Below are 17,836 nucleotides of genomic sequence, written 5' to 3' on the forward strand. Positions count from 1 at the left end.
AGAGAGAGAGAGAGAGCGAGAGAGAGAGCGCGCGCGCGCTTTGGTTACTAATGAGAGTTTATCACAATGATACAACCTTCCTCATGCATCTTTCATACGAAGGCCTGCATAAGAACACAAACACAAGAGGCTGTGTGATGCATTGTTGCGTGTTCAGGCATTAATGATGTTTGACGTAGCCATGAGACGGTTAGTCTGCAGGACCATGGACGTGTTCTTTGTCCGGACAGATGCTTGATATCATAGAAAGTGTACCATACATAAGTGTAACATACTGATTCATGTTTTATCAAAATCTGTTCACATTTGTAACAGAAGACTTATTTCAATATTTAGAACAAGAATGAACACATACAAAAGACCTTATAAATGTAGATATTTACATTGCAGGATAAAAAATACAAATTTCCAACAATCTCTTGGTCTTTTAAACAGCAGCTGTTCATAATCACACACAGTATTTACATCATGTACAGTAATATAATGTTCTTACAGGTAAGACAAGAAGAAAAATGATGTTAAATTATTAAATTAGTTTGGTAATGTTTTGTGTTTGAGCAGGATGTCTTGTAATCTTCCACCTGCAACATTTAATGATGGACAGGGGCTTTTCTGTATTTTTGTTATAGTCAGCAAATGCTACAAAAAGACCAAAACCAACAATGTGTTTGAGGGTCTCAATACTTTCCTGCAGCTCCGAGCCCATTTGATCATATCAAGGATGTGAATCTTTAAAAACAGGAATGAGGTTTCATTATAACAAAACAAAAGAAGAAAAAAAACCAACAGGCTCAACACTTTTTTAAAAGAGCTGTTCAGTGTAGTTTTTAGCATCTGCCTTCACACTCTTCTCAGCTGTGGATTAATATATACTTAGTATATAGACGAGTAGTTACAGCAACATGACGGTGTAGTTGCCACTGACACAACAATAAAAACGACAGCAACGATGTTCTTGCTAATGAAGGAAAATGTCAGTCAGTGCAACCCTGGCTTAAAGGAAAGGTTACTACAATAATGCTATATGTGCAAAAATGTATTCCAAAGTTGAGTCAAGTGGATTTCAAGTGTTTTCAGTACAAAATTCCTTGTTTTTGTTGCTGTTGTTCGACTGCAGCTCAACAGGGAAACACAAAGAGGGAATAAAACTTTGGCAGATACTTTTGATACTGGAATTGATCCTCCTGACAGCGTTTGTCTGTACTTGTCAGTTTAATGTTGGTTTTGGTTATTTCATGGGATTTATTGTCAATAAGAAAATATAGAATATCACCAGACTTATCCTTTAATTCCACAGAGCAAACACGAGTTATGGAGTTCTGTGCTGTCAAGATTTTTGTGGCGTCTTTACGAATTTGTTTAGAGTTTATCTATCCAACACATAAAAATACTTTTTTTATGCATAGCGTAGCTGCGACACACATTCAACACGTTCCTACTCTACAGGGTTTCGGACAGTTTTCATGTCAGTGAGAACAATGTCTCTGTAGCGTCTCTCCAGTCCCTCCATGAACTCCAGGTAGTTGCTGACCTTGAAGCCCTGGATTGGCTCCTCCTGTAGGTGAAAAACAAACATTATTGTAGTCATCGACTCAGTACCAAATTAAGGGGGAATTGCACAGTTTTTTGTTTTACACATAAAGGTCACTGGACTCATCATGGGGACTATTCAGGCTGAGAAAACAAACCCTAACCCTTTTACATTTGGAGACTACACACAGTATTTAGAACAGAGTCCGTATTGCAAATTGGAGGCATGGAGTCTGACAGACCCGGAAAGGAAAAATATGGTACAGGTGGCATTATGGGAAATTAAACTTGACATATACTATAGACTAAAAACTAATAACATCTTGGCTTCTGCATCTTCAATTTTGATCTGACCATTTTGCTATAGTTCACCATATGTAATATTCAAGTTCTGAATGCGTTGTTTATGCTGTATATAGTGCCCACAAAAGTAACAAAACATAGCATACACTGAACGGACATTAATCCAAAAAAAATCCCATAATGCAATGTGTAGATGTAAACATAAAAAAAAAAAGAATACTGTCTGTCTGTCTATAGGGAGTAGTGAATGAGTGAGGGAGTGATTTGTCTCTTGCATGTCTCTCCACTTCATGCGGGTGCGATATGAAATCACTGGAGTACCACTTTAAAAGTAGCAATGAGGATATTAAAAGTGTCCAAAGTAATTTTTAAAGCACAGATTGTTTGTCCATACTGTGTTGCAATTTTCATCACTTCATTAGTGAAGTGAAAAGCTGCAGTTATTATAGTTAGAAAGAAACTAAAGAAATATGCACACAGACTGTTTGGTTGTTGAGATTGAAGGTGGCTTGCTTTATTATCACTCACTTTGTTAGGAGGTGAATTTTGAATAATTCGATGTAACCCTTTCATTAAAATATTTTACATTCAATTTATTCCAAAGTCACAGGAAATGAAATTAAATCTAAGGTATCGAGCTGCACCGTGTCAGTAAACAACATCCATGCTTAGCGTTCAGTTAATGAGGTTTTAACGTGAAGGAAAAGAAAACAAACCAGCTGCATAGATTTCTTAATACGTACTAATATCTCCACCACCCAGGTACACACATACCGAGACATGTCTTAATATGCAGAGATATCTTAACCAGTCTAAGAGACACGTATCAGACCAGACAGAAGATATTTGGCTCATTTGTTCAGTCAGGATTTTAATTTCACCTTCCATAATTGCTTCCTGAGCGTCAGTATGCATCTGTCATGACAACACACAACCTCACGGGCAATGCAAACACCAGAGCAAATAACTCTGACTTGTGTGCATTATAGTGCAAGTGGCATCATCAATTAGCAGCCTAAGAAACGCTGCACTCAGAGGACACGCCGCATTCAGAATAACAATACACACCGCAAACGCCATGATGTCACCCACAGTCATTATCCAGGCCAAGGCCTTTAAAAATATATATATAAACCAGCGTTTAATGACTTCTGCAACGTGTCAGCACTCTCCTCTGCACAATGTGTTTTTGGAGAATCTAATTACAGGTTTATTTTAGCAGGTAGATAACACTGACAGGGACGTGGTGTAGAGAGAACAGTCAGTACTGTGAGCACAACAAAAGGTTGGAGACTTCCTGATAATTTATTTCCCTTTCTAATCAGACTGAAGATTTTCACACACAGTATAAATACAAATATAATCTATCTGGCTATTAGCTATGACCAATGGTTCCTAACCTGGAGGTCAAGACCTCACAGTGCAGCCTATTTCTTATCCACGAAGTAGTGTTTATTTTTTCCGACTCTTCCTTAAACTTAGATTTTTAGCCACACCAGCAGCTTAGGATCGTAGGTCGGTGTGTCCGCCACTTTGGTCCAGACTGAATTATCTCAACAGCTATTTGATGGATTGCAGTGTATTGTGGTGCCCCCAGATGATGAATCCTACTGACTGTGGTGATCTCCTGATGTTTATCTCTAGTGCCACCGTGAGGTTGACATTTGTGTTTTTCCAATGAAATGTTACAACAACTTTTGGTGATCCTGACTTCTCATCCAACGCCATCAAACGCTCAAATTATTTAAGTAATGAGATACTTGCAAACCTGCTAAACTATTGATATTCCCATCAGCTTCAATTGTGGTTTGTGTATAGTGCTAAAAATGTTAGCATGTCAACACACTAAACTAAGGTGGTGTGGTGAATATGTTAAACATTGTACCTGCTAAACATCAGCATCTTAGCATTAGCTTTGTTAGCATTTAACTCAAAGCAGAGCTGTGCAGCTTCACAGAGCTGCTGGTGTGGCTGTACTCTCCACAGTCTTGTCTGAAATGCTGGATAGTTTGATTTATTTCAATTATTCAAATTAAACAAATATCTCAGACATTTTAACCTCTTCTGACAGGTCACATGTGAACATTGATTTGTTTAAAAAAATACACAAACCAAAAATGTTGGGAACCACAGATTTACACTGTCTTCCAGAGTTAGATAAAAGTCATGTAGTCATGCCTAATTCCCTTAGATCAGTGATCCCCAACCTTTTTTATACTTTTCATCCCCTAATAGGAAGAAATTTTCTACTTTTATGTCACTTTATATACTTTATGTTCAAGCAGATGTCTGTAATATGACCAGAAGTTCAATCAAAGAGCACCTTTTGCTGCTGAGACTGTTTAAATCTTTACCCACACAGTGTATTACAAAAAAAAAAAATCACCAATTCAGGGCAAGTCAGGATATTAAATATAATTTTCTATATCCAATTTTAAGTTTCTTTTCTTATCTACTACCCTGAAAATCATCTCAGTACACTTTGAATTCATCTCATGACCTTTGGTTGGGGCCTAGACCTGCCTCAGATCACCAAAGATAATCATCAACCAAAAACCATGCTGATGTCTGGATCTTGGTGTCATTTGTAAGGTTATGTTTTTGTGACTGTAGAAAAGCCACAGAGCGAGAGTGAAGTGCACAGAGAAGAAATAGATTAAGAGCAAAAGGAGCGATGGGTTTTTATTATTTAAAGGCAGCAAATAGAGGGACTACAGACTGGTGATCGTTCAGCGGGGAGTAAGTAATGTCAGGAAGAAATGAGTTTTCAGTCTGATGGAGGACTCAGACTCCTGTGATTACTCCAGGCACCAATGCTTTACTACATAAAACACACTTTATAAGACAAAAACCATCTTTTAATCATATGCTATTATGAATTTGAGGTCACCAACTGCACTTCTATGATCTACTGAAGTTAATAAAGCGTGGGTTTATTGTCAGCAGTACCAGCTACATAACTTTAAAACTATTAAATCCATATTTTGTTGGTATGAAAGTATATAACCAGATTGGTAAATGTAACACTATTCTTCTTGTCGAAAGAGTATATAACACAAAGTACAGGACGTCTCCCAGTGGACTGTAAGATTCTTTATTTCAGTATAGATTTTGCAGAGAGAGATTAATCCTGAAGAATAATCAAAACTAAAGTTACTTTGCCCGTTCATTTAGCGCAACGGGAAACATCTGCTGACACAGTTAAAACCATGAAGGAGAGTAGCGATAAGCAGCATGAATCACTTGGGCAAGTATTTTTGGTCTGTTCTTTTCTCTGGGAGAATTAAAGAGGGTGAGAAAAGATGCAAGGACATACGTGTATAGGAATTGGGGTCTTAATATGGATTCCTTAAGTTTAACACAAAGTGTGTGCCGATGTTCAGCTCCGTTGAGACCGGATGTTTTCATACTGAACAGGTGACAGGAGCTGCTTAATGTCCTTAATAATCTTCACAATATATTAACCATTAGCTGTGAGGAGATCATTAGGTAAGCTAATTAATGTAGTAATTACCAAAGATTTCTAAGTTTTCTTAGACTTGTCCTCACATGATGAATGAGCAGTATTAATATTCAGTCTGAGTTTGCACAGAAGGTGACATTACAAGGAATATACACTCACTGAGCACTTTATTAGGAACACCATACTAATACTGGGTAGAGCTTCCCTTTATTCTCAAAACAACCTCAGTTCTTTGTGTCCTTGATTCCACAAGGTGTTGGAAACTTTCCTCTGAGATTCTGCTCCATGTGGACGTGACCGCGTCACATCATTTCTGCAGATTTGTCAGCTGCACATTTCAAGCTGCCAATCTCCTGTTCTACCACGTCCCAAAGGTGTTCCACCGGATTCAGATCTGGTGACTGGGGAGGCCACTGACCTTCACTGAACCTACTGTCACGTTCATGGAAACCAGTTTGAGACGAGGTTTGCTTTGTGACATGGAGCATCATCATGTTGAAGTAGCCATCACAGAGGAGTCTTTCTTTGACTGGCTTAATGTTGCCGTTAATGTCAACCATCTCCAATGCACCAAGTCCTCCGACCTTAACAACCACATTTGTCATTTTTTTTAACCGTCTGTAGTGTCTCCTGAAATACAGCCCCTACAGCGGTAGGCATACGGGACCTCGGTTGTCATGGTTACCATAATTAACACGCGGCTGTACCAAGAGCGGTGTACAGATTGTCGCTGTGGTTACAAAAATAAAAGTCATGGCTTGTTTAGGTTTAGGAATATATCGGGCTTTGGGTTAAAATAAGTCCCTTTGCAACATAAGACGATCTTTGTCGCCATAGTTTCAATAATAACAACGTGGTAAACTTCGTTGAACGCTCATGGATAATAGAAACAACATAAAATGCTGGTTTCACATGGGAATCGTTGCTCCTGTCATAATTACTACGAACACTAGATGTCGCCTAGCAACAAAACCTAACTAATGGCCATAATAACATGCTGCACAAACGACCTATGGGCTTGTTTTTCATTTGAGGACAATCTCCTCCAATGGCATCAGAAACTTGTAACAGAAACCAGACCAATCACAGTTCTTGGCAGTCCATATTGTATCTCTAAAAACTGTCTGGCCTCAACTTGAAATTAAATTCTTGTGGTATGTGTCAGCTACAGCAGAAACGTGGACAGGCTCCAAAGCTGCCCCATAACCTCTTAACACACAAGTATAAATCCTCCTTAAATGTGTCGGAGTGATGAGTTATGCAGTGATAAAAAACAAGAAGTACTGTACTACTACTGCTGCGCTGTGCTACTGTGGGAAGCTACAGTATGTGAGTGATATATACAGTATATGGTGACAGACACTTTTGGCAGTGGCAGACATTTCTTTGTCTGTCTACTTTACTCTCAACACTTCAGCCCCACTACAGCTAAGCTCCAACCAGACTCAGAGCGATTGTAACAAGTCATTTGCCTTTTCAAATTTTAATTTAGATGAAATATAGATATACCCCCTAGTGAGACAGGATAAGTGTAGAAGGGTGCAAGTGTGTGTGTGTGAATGTTAAAAAAAAATCCTCTAATACCACATCTGTCTGAGTAAAATACTTCTTTCACATTGTTCCCACAGAGAGAGACAGAGGAGGAGACGAGATAAGGTCGTCAGACATGAACTAGCATGTCTAAAACTTTTAACAGTTCAGCTCAGGACGACAATTGTGTAAGTTTCTCTCTCTCTCTCTCACACACACACACACACAAACATACAGACACACAAACACACTCTGTCCCTTGCAGCGGTATCTGATGCTACGGCTCATTAGAAGAACTTCCTCAGATAAAGCCTCCGTAACTGATCTTTTATTCACAAAACCTGTCAGTGGTATGGAGATGTTAACACCAGAGCTACCAGCCAGAGACAAGACAGACTGAAATGCTTAATGAGTAATGACGATGTCAGGCCATGTCTCATTCACAAAGCCGGTGTTTAATGTTGCTTCGGATATTAGTAAAAGTAGACATCTTGGAGACCGTGACTCTAGACCTTTTGTGAAATCCTCTGGGCCACTCTTCAATTGAGCATTCACGCAATTCACCAAGCAGAACTTATTTTAATGAAACAAACTTTTAAATAAGCTTATTTTTACTATATATTTTTGGCAAAAATACAGCAGTGTGGGAGGTTTTGTTAACAAATTCTAAAAGTTGATTTTTTATTCATTATTATGGATGTGAATCATGGATGAGTGCTGAATTTACAAGGGGAGCTGTACAATTCAGTGGTAGTCTTGCAGCAGCAACAGCATCAGACTTTGCATATAAAAATGCAGATGTCTGAACCCAAATAACAAACTCGGGCTGCACTGCAACCGAGATGCTGCAGAATAACTCTACTAACATGAATTAAATCTTGTGCTTTGCATACTCATACTTTAAACTTTCTTTTTTGCACTTAATGTTTATTTAAATATGCAAACGTAAAACATGAACATGTGCATGTGTCAAGGATCATCTTTATATGTATATAAGCATCACATCCATCCATCCTATTTGAGATCTGTGAGTAGCGGCATCTCAGAGTCATAGGAACTCATATCTGCAACTTTTAAGATAATTTTACTGCTCCTTCCAAACACAACCTTTTTTCATAACGCATTAAAGCACAAATATAAGTGTTCTGTGTGCAGTTTAATGACGCTACCTTAAGGTATGACTTGAGATAGCAGCTTTCCAAAAACACAAAGCAATCTCTCCAGTATGTATTGTACATATATTAGGGCTGTGACTTTTATTGAAAACTCTTACTTTTGTTCAAACAGGAGAAAAAAAATATTTTGAACTGAATTCAAAATTCATTATATAAGCGTCAGTAGTTTTCCATGTGCTCCAGCATAGAGCTGAAATTCACTGTGTGCTTGACCTACTGCATGCCATACTGACCCATCAGTAAACTAAGCTCATCAATAAAAATGGGAGGAAGACACTAAGCAAAGTTGTGCTGATGAGAGTGGATTTAGTGGATGGTGCCACTGAGGAATGACATTTATCACACTGGGATACATGACTTATATCTTTACCTTGGAGTAATGGAGTCTATGTAGCAGTATTTTAAATTGTATAAGACCGTGTGTGATGATTGAGCATTTGTGTATTGTTCAAGACTTTCTTCTCATATGTCATCTGGCACTTACCCACTGGGCTTAAACTTTCAGAAGATGGAGATGTTAATGATAGTAGGGTGTCATATAGGTAGGAGATCAAAGTGTCTTTCAATTTCAAATCCTATTAAATATTTTCACATACAATCTCTCATTTGTAAATATCTGTAAAAGTTGCTATTCAGGGAATTACATTTCCTTTGTAGTCATGTGAAGGTGTCACATGTACCCCGAATTCATAGATCTTTAACACTATGAATTCCTGAGTCGCTCCACATGCAGACGGTTTTATCTAAATTGGATGAGGTGAAAGTAGCTTCTTTTGCAATGGGCAGTGAGAGATATAGGTTTAAGACCGAAATGGGATTTATTTTGTTTCCATATACGTGCTTAGCTATGATGTTTGTCTCCTTTCGATGAAAAGTGTCTATTCTATGTTATTGTTCACTGTGGAAACAAAAGTTTGTACTGGCCCGAAATTCCTGGGGATGATTTATTCTCTATATGCAATATAGAAAATATATTACATGATATCAAGTTGTGATGCTCTGATCAAGGCTTGTTTGACAAAACACATGAGCATAAGAATATAAAATGGTAAACTGACATCATTGAACTGAGATTTATTTTTTGTGTTGGGGTTACCTCAGTTCATAAGTTGTTGTTGTTGGGAATTCATGGCCTTTCATGAAGAAAAGTAACCTCAAGGTTTTTTTTGGCACTGTAGTCAAAATATTTCTATGTATTTTCAGGTTTAGAGCTACAAATGTTTAAAGCTTGCTTGTGGAGGTTAAATCTACTTAGAATGGTAATAAATAAGTGACCAGTTCTCGTTCATCCTTTGCCTGAAAAACTAAATAGACCTTGTGGTGAGATAGTTTTGTCAACTGCTGTTTCCAAGGTCACAAAACAACAAATTACTGATACACAAGGGCACCTTCAAATTCTAAATGAAGCTTGAATGGATGTTCTGTGTATAATACTGTCGTACTGATGCACCGCCTCACCTTGAGGAAGACCTGCAGCTCCTGGGACTGTGTCCGCTGCAGGATGTCTGGCTGCAGGTGTTTGAATATGGCCACACACATGTAAACCTGGTAGTCAGGACCCATCACCACACAGGTGGAGACGTAGTGGCAGATTTCTGTCCAGTCCAGATAGTTCCAGAAACACTGAGTCACCCAGTGGAGGCACATCTGTGGACAGGAAGAGAAAATGTTATTGAGAATATACACATCTGTCAACAGAGTACAAGGTCACATCTAATACATTTGAAAGAAGCGATGACCCCAGTTATAATCTGAATGGTCGATTTGATGCTTATGACAAATAATGAATCATGTTTCAGACGATCATTCTTCTCCTATAATAAATCAAATCTGTCCTAATAACATGCCCTCCCCATCAATCTTCATGTTCTTGTTCTTCATTTTATTATTTTAATATATTATCATTAAAAATATAAGAAGACTAAAAAGTTACAAATAACTACATTTAACAATTATGCTTAAGTTTAATGTGTAGTGCTTGCGTGAGCCACATAATTACATCACTGTACACGTCTGTATTCATCTGCACTTTCCCAGCAACGCTATAGCACCAAGCACAACAGCAATGGCCGACTACATTGTCTCTTTACCAGTGTTGCTCCTGGCTTTTGCAAACGCACACTGGCATCCAAATATTTTGATGTTGATTTTGAACATTTCCAAATTTTGGAAAATGGCAGTCACAAAGTTTTACTTGGTCTTGTTGGTCATGATAATCCCGCCCCCAGCCCCTGACATAAGCGGTTCTTGTTGCTAGACCAGAAAGTGTTGGTGCTACAGTTTTCCTGACTGAGAGCCAGTTCATTGGATTAAATTAGGCAATGGCTCCGAAACCAGCCCTAAAACTGCCTTGGTGGAAAAGGGATGTGAGAGGTTTATGAAGACTGGTCCTGTGTGAGATGGCACAGCTGGGGTTCCTGTGTTGAACCTATTGAAAAACACATTCAGTTCTTTGGCACTGTCATGGCTGCTAAACCTGCTTGACAGCCTTTGATGTTGAAGCCTGTAATCTGCTTCATGCCCATCCACACGTCCCTGATGTTGTCCTGCTGGAGTTAATTCTCCAGCCTCTGTCTGTGCGGAGTCTTTGCACTCACTCAGTCTCCCTTTGAGATCACACTGTACCCTTTTCACTTAGTCCTTGTCACGAGATCTAAAAGCTCTCCTCTTTTTATTCAGCAGATCCTTCAGATCACTGGTGAACAAGTGCTTGTAACTGGAAAAACAGTGTTCAGTCCAGGTAGGAGCAGGACACTAGCACTGTACTCATCTTTAGCATTTGCATTCAAAAAGTGTCCAGTGTTTTATTTTCCAATGTGCTGTAGTCAACAAACTGTTGGAAAGAAGAGAGTGTGTCATTTACGGGTCCCATTTTGCAAGAATGTTTCACTTGTGTTTTCTGTTTTTAAGAAACTTGGAGGTATAAAATAAAAGCCATTTGGGCGGTCTTGATAGTTTTAGGTACCGCTAGTGTTTTGGTTAACGGTAACAGTCAGCTAGTGTAGTGAGTGAGCGGGTGAGAGAGTAACGTTGGTCCATTTTAGCTAAATGTCACATTGTCTCATGAATTAGTCTCATCTTCCTAAACAAATCCAAAAGCAAATAGTTTAATCATGCCATTATTATGACAGTATTAGCCTTGCTAATATTCTTAGTAGAAAGAAAATGGAACCATCAGGGGCTAACGTTAAGTTGGCATTTTGGTGAGGAGCTCAACTTATCTTGCAATTGTCAGCAAAATGAATACATGAGTAGTCCCAGAGCACTAATGTCAGTAATGTTGTACAGGGGGGGATTTGGAATAATAGGTACGCTAGCTAATGTTAGACTCCATGGAAATAACGTTAACACCTAACGTTACGTCCAAAGTGCAATGTCTAGTGTTCATTAAATCAAAACAACTCAACCCCGTCAGGTTAATCAACAGTCCCAAGCTTGACATATTGTATTATAAGCCAATTAAGGTAATTATAATGCAACAGGAAGAGAATCTGTGGTCCAAAGTTTTTGCTGAAAGGTGACAATCTTGCACCCCTGATGTCTATATTCACTTTATATGCTGACTCTGCTTCATCAGATTTTCTGGAAACATGTTTACACAGAGTGAAAAATGAAATGATTACTCAGAGCAGTCTTGAATATTGGGGTGGGATTAGGGGACAAAGAGACAAGCAGATGCATCCTAATGTTTATATCTGCAGCTGATGACTGAGTTTAGATCTGTGATATTATTGCAGTGGATCAACAAGGGATTCCCACCTGTTCCCAGCGAAAAAGAAAAAAAGGTCTTTTTAATCAACTAAAGAAGAAATTAAAATCAAGACAGCACTTAGAGCAGTTTAGGTCCTGTGACTGTTAACAATGTTGTTCTGCACTCTGTCAGAGATTTGTCCAACTGATCATAAACAGGTCAGCAGTCCCTCTGTAACCCAAAGTCTGTTAACCATTAACCATTGTAATTCCAGACATATTGAAGAGAGGGTATTACTGTAGAGAGGGTATTACTGAAGATAAGAATTACGTGGGTGAATTTAGCCATTAAACATGTTGTTTAAATTGTGTTTAAGCATGAAGCTGTGACTGCTTGCTCACTACTTCCAATGATTTGATGTTGAAACTGGACAATCTGAGTTAACTTGAGTTATAGCACAACTGAAAAAATGGAGTGAGCAGGGCCAACAGTATAGCCAGACAATCACTGGGGTAACCTTTTGAATACTGCTACGGACAGCCTGTTTAATCAAAGCTAAGTGTGCAATACTAGAAACCAAACTAAGCAAACCGTGGTTTAAAAAATAGAGCTTAATGCAAATGTCAGAATGCTAACAAGCTCACAGTTGCAATGCTAATATGCAGGTATAATGTTTACCATGTTCACAATCATAGTTTCAAGTGTGCTAACATTTGCAATTTCAACAAGGTGCAAACTACAGCTGAGGCTAATAGGAATGTCATTTTTTGCTGGTATTTTTCATAAGCGCTGGGCAAACTGAAAATTTGACCTGATGATGGCACAATATGAAAAGTCAGGGGATCACCAACATTATTATAATTCATCCTGAGGGGGAGATGGATTTATGTACAAATTTCAAGGCAATCCATTGAATAGTTGTTGAGATATTTCAGTCTGGACCAAAGTGGACTGACAACAAGACTGACTCTCTAATGCGTCTAATAAAAAGACAGAATCCTAAAAATTGTACATTTTCTTTATTAATTGTGTCATGTTCAGAAGAATCTACTTCTTTCGTTCTTTTCGGTAGAACTCTGTTTATGATTTGACTATAATCAGTAGCTTTGAATCTGCCAGAGCTTCACACCCTTTCCAAGCGTCCAACAGACAACAAACAGTGCACACGCTCGGTTTTAACTAACTGTCATGCCAATAATTAGCCACTGTGTTCACTAACGACACAAGCCTGCTCAAGCATACAAACAACACCACTTACGCTCTATAAACATATTAAGATTATTTTCGCCCTGTCCTCAGCTAAACTATAATGAAAATACTGACATCCTAATTTGTGCGTTGTAATAAAAACAGGGAGCGGCTGGATCCATGCTGCCCTTTGTTTCTGAACCCTCAGGCAGAAAAACAAGAACACATCCTGTACTCCCTGTGACTGTAAATCCCTCCAAGGTCTCTCCAAGAGCAGCTCTTTTCTGAGAGTGGCAAAATGTTCTTTTCTGTTGCTTGTGTTCCTGTGAGCTAAAACTCAGGGGCCGAAGGTGAGTGTGACTGTATTCTCTCAGTATTCTTTACTTCATTTTCACTCTGCCATAAACAGGCTTTCAGAGCTATTACTAATCTGAGCAGGTCAGGTCACAGCGGCCAGCTCACCGAGGCATCATCTTCTGCCTGTGTGTGTTACAGCACTGAATGTTCAGAGCTTTTTATGTACAGTCTGTGGCTCTGAGTGATAATCAGCTTTCTGTTTAATCTTATCGTTGTCATTTTATGATTTTTGTTTTAATTCCAAACAAATAGAAATTAAAAACTCTGAAGCTTAGTTACTGAAGTGTTTGTTTTGCATTTGAGTGTTTTGTTGGATGTTGAGCAAAACAGTAAAACACATTTCTGAACATCTGAAACTACATTTTTAATTGAATATAGTTTTAAATGCATCTCACTTATTGTATTGTAACATATATCGATACTGGAGAAATATTTTCATGTCATATTCATGTTTTGACCTTACCATATTTTCAAGCCTAGTTTACGGCTATTGACACCATAACATATTAATAAGCTCCACTTTGTTTTTACATTCACAATAGTTCAAATGACTATGTGTAATATCAAAGGTGTAACTCATAATGTTTTAGTTTGACAGATATATAGATATTCTCATCTTCCAGTTTATTGGTTAGTCTATTGACATAAAAATAATGTCAACTATTTTCATAATTGACTAACTGTTTAATTAAGTTTTCAGGCAAAAAGATTGCTGTTTTCAGTCTCAAGTATAAAGATTCCTGCTTTTTTTTTTCTATTTTACATCATTAAAAATTGAATATTGTTGGATTTTGCACTGTTGTTCAGACAAAACGAGACATTTGAAGATGTCATGTTGAACTTTGAGTAACTGATGGAGATTTTTCTCACTATTTTATACAATTAACAATCGATGGAAATGAAATAGCAGCTTAATCAATAATGAAAATATTTTTTCTCTCAGTGGGTGAACTTAAAGCTGTAATAACCATGATATAAAGTATAAGTGATATTAAGGATATTAAGGACCTCCCATGATTCAGCTTATTTATTCTTTCATTACCAACGGTTCCTGCTCACACTTAAAAAAACAAATTGAGTTTAGAAAGTCTCTTCCTGTCACACACTCCTTTTCTCAAAACAGTCTTGACTGTTTCAGATGTTTAAACAATCCGATGATAGATTTTGACTCAGGCCTGCGTTGGCACACACATTTCCACACAACCTCTACTGTAACAATGTCAAGTGGTGCACAATGCTTCATTTGCCATTGCAGCTTTGTCTGGCTTTCAAAGCTCAAACTTTTGGAATAGATATTTCCATTTCTGACTGAAGAACAGGTGCCCATTATCGCCTTGAAGAGGCAAGAGATGAGCTGAATGTTAACTTATTACTACACCCAGGAGACGGCAGGTTCAGATCTTTGATTTGCGAGTCTTATAAGCTTCCCTGATGCAGTACATTATGTGAGCCTCAACTGTCAAAACGCCGACACACAGAAGACAGGATCAAACATAAGAGGATTCAAGGTGAAAAACCTTTTCTCTGCCTCGTTGTTTGTGAGAGAGAAGAGTGTGTCAAAAGAATAAAGTGCTGAGGAGAAAAGATCTAACTTTTCCACTGCTCCGTTATGAAAAAAAGAAGAAAGATTTAATGTCAAAGCTGTATATTGGTATTTTAAAGTCCGCTGAAGTCAAAGCAGGATAAATAGGGAAGTCATTCTCAGGTCAACCAAGACCTGGTGGCGATAAGGGTTTTTAATTATATATTGAAACAACAGTGACAAAACATAATGCACTGCTGACTGTCTTGGTGTTGTTGGTGACGCTGTGTTCAGTTCCCTTTAGTAGTCATGACTGTTCCGTGTAGATCTAACAGGCTCAGGAAATGGAAATTATACAAAGACACTGAAGTAAGAATTTGATTAAGTCTAGACAGAAACTACTGTCTTCGGACTTCATCAGTCTAACTTTATGAGAGTGTTTCCGTGAATTCACATTATTACTGCAGTTAATTCTATGTTGAATAATGCATTGGATTTAGCAGCACGATTCTTACAGCAAAGTTGAACTATTTTACTGAAACTAGTTTTGTAAGAAAAGTGTCACTGATTATTAGCTTTAAATACCAGCCCCAGAGAGCATCCCTCATCACTTAGCTGTAAGTGAACTGATACCTGTGATGGGGTGAATCCAGACATCCTGAAAGCAGAATGGACCAGAGGGACCTCGGCTTTCAGCAGCATTTCCACATAGTGAGCTGTACACCAGTAGACAGGCTGGATCCCTGATTCAGCTGCTGCCACGAGAACATGGACCTGTCACGACAAACACAACAGATTTATCTCTCGTGATCTTGGAATCTTTTTGGATTTAATGTAGAGCTGTAACTCTTTAAATAATATTTGATATTACTTGCACCGGTGGTGGATTTTTAAACACAAAAATGAAAGAAATGGCAATTAAAGGCTCTGTGTTTTGTGTTCAGTGCTGATACAGTGTTGAATACTTGACACAACCTTCATTCTGAATTGAAAGAGCAGACAGATTTTTTGTGCAGATGTGTGTGCAGGTGTGTGTGTGTGTGCGTGCGTGTGTGTGTGTGCAGGTGTGCGTGTGCGTGTGTGTGTGTGTGTGTGTGTGTGTGTGTGAACAATACACACATTCTCTCCAAAACTTTGCCTCTGCCTCTTAATTATTTGTGCCTTTTCTGTTTTCTGTGATATTGACTAAATCATATCGTGTAGTTGGAGGCTAACTACTGACTGGAGAAATTCACCAGCTGCACATTCAGTCGAGTCCAATTGAGCCGTAATTGACTTAGGTGGGAAACGACAAAATGACAGAGGTGGGTATAATGATAGCAAAACTTAATCTCCGCACCTCAGTGCTCCCCTGCAATTCACAACGATTGAAGCTAGACTTCATTGTAGCCTTCTTCCCCTCAGTTGAACTCTGCCTTTTACTCTTATTTCTCCCGTCATTTATCTCTTTCAGTCATCTTCCTCCTTCTCCTACTCCTCTTATTTTCTAAGATCAGTAAACATCCTGTTTGGTTTTCACCGTGTTGAAAAGTGAATACAGAGGCAAACTGAAAATCATTATTTGAAAAATGTTGTTAGGATTCATCATGTTTTCTTTGCTGTACCATTGCTTTGATAGTTGAAATGCTGTTGGGAATAAATGAGGACAAGGCAGACAGGCAGCAACAGAAGTCAAAGTTGCTAACATTTGAAGGTGCATTGCACACGTGTACATGGACGTGAGATGAGACATGTTCAATCTGAAGGTGAAGTTTTGCTTGACATGAGTGGAAGCCCTTAACACATTGTACTATATACTGTACACACTCCAAAGGAAAAACCAAACCATGCGAAAAGTGAGCAGTGACAGGTTTGACTGCAAACATACGAAGGGTCTTAACTGATACTCACATGCACCTCAAACAACTGCATCAAAAAAAAGCTCTTTTATGCCTTGAGATGTAAAGTGTGCATCAATCAAGCTGCCTGGTTGATCCAGATTTTTATTTTTTTATTTATACAACATTTTCTATTGGGGCTACAAGTAAGAAATGACTTTCATTATCAATTAATCTGCCAATTCATTAATTTTTTTAACAAATCAATTAATCATTTAATTAATCACAAATATAATTTAAAAAAAAACTGCATATGGCAATTTCCCAAAACCCAAATTGACTTATTCGCTTGATTATGTTTGTTTCATCTCTTCAACAGCCAACAACCCAAATACTCAAATATTCATTCATATATTTAATTTACTATCATAGAAGATGAAAAAAATCAAGCAAATCTTCACATTTATCAACTGGAAACAGTGAATTTTTGCCATGATTGAAAAAGATTAACTGATTATCAAAATAGTTGCTGATTGATTAATTTTCTGTTAATCAACTAATGTTTTTTAGCTCTGTTTTCAATTGAATATTTAGATTTCAATCACAAAATTTCTCTTGATTCTCCTGAAAATAGTGAATTCAGCATCCGAACTGAACCAAAAAAAGATGAAAGATGATCTTCATTGTATGAGATTGCCATTATACTCACGGACGCATGTATCCCTGCAGGCCAGATGAATGCAGAGGCAAGCAGAGAGGAGAGGCTGAGTAACAAACGTAGAGATCGGTCCATGTCTCCAGACATGATGAGGAAAACTGTGGAGGCCAGCCAGTCATGGCCCGGGTAACCATCCTGCTGAGTGACTGGTGGGCAGAGTTAAAGAGCCAAACGACTGGTGGAAGAGATCAATGTTTCAGACTCATAGCAATGTTAAACAAACACAGCTCCTAAATGAAAGTGGTTCACTGGCAATAAATGGAACAGATACACATGGACTGTAAACCCCCTTCAATGTTCACACCTTCAAATGGGCCTAGTTTAACACAAATTAAAATAGTAAGAGCTTTAATCAAGAGGAAGCTCTACCTTAAACATAAAAAAGTATCTGAATTAAGTAACAGCCTATGCATTTTATTACTACTTAATGATCTGCAGAGTTGTACTGTATATTAATGTGGCATAAAACAAATCAGACTAACGTGATTTAACAGATAATTTCTGGCAACAGCAGGTGGTTTTGAATTAATTAGTTATATAAT

The 17,836-nt window shown here is 38.1% G+C and overlaps 1 protein-coding gene across 3 annotated transcripts in view; it reads right to left on the reverse strand.

Annotated features, from left to right (window-relative positions):
• Positions 1 to 363: 363 nt before the first annotated feature.
• Positions 364 to 17,836, reverse strand: part of tbc1d32 (TBC1 domain family, member 32) — a 74,181-nt gene continuing 56,708 nt past the window's right edge. For all 3 annotated transcript variants that reach the window (XM_056363560.1, XM_056363558.1, XM_056363559.1), the window contains exons 31-34: positions 17,286 to 17,440; positions 15,393 to 15,533; positions 9,460 to 9,648; positions 364 to 1,555 (exon numbers count right to left, since the gene is read on the reverse strand). In XM_056363560.1, the coding sequence (XP_056219535.1) occupies positions 1,436 to 1,555; positions 9,460 to 9,648; positions 15,393 to 15,533; positions 17,286 to 17,440 (605 nt within the window). In that variant the 3' untranslated portion in view covers positions 364 to 1,435. The remainder of the gene's footprint in view (positions 1,556 to 9,459; positions 9,649 to 15,392; positions 15,534 to 17,285; positions 17,441 to 17,836) is intronic.

The sequence above is a fragment of the Seriola aureovittata genome, chromosome 19, assembly GCF_021018895.1.
Source record: "Seriola aureovittata isolate HTS-2021-v1 ecotype China chromosome 19, ASM2101889v1, whole genome shotgun sequence".
Lineage (NCBI taxonomy): Eukaryota > Metazoa > Chordata > Actinopteri > Carangiformes > Carangidae > Seriola > Seriola aureovittata.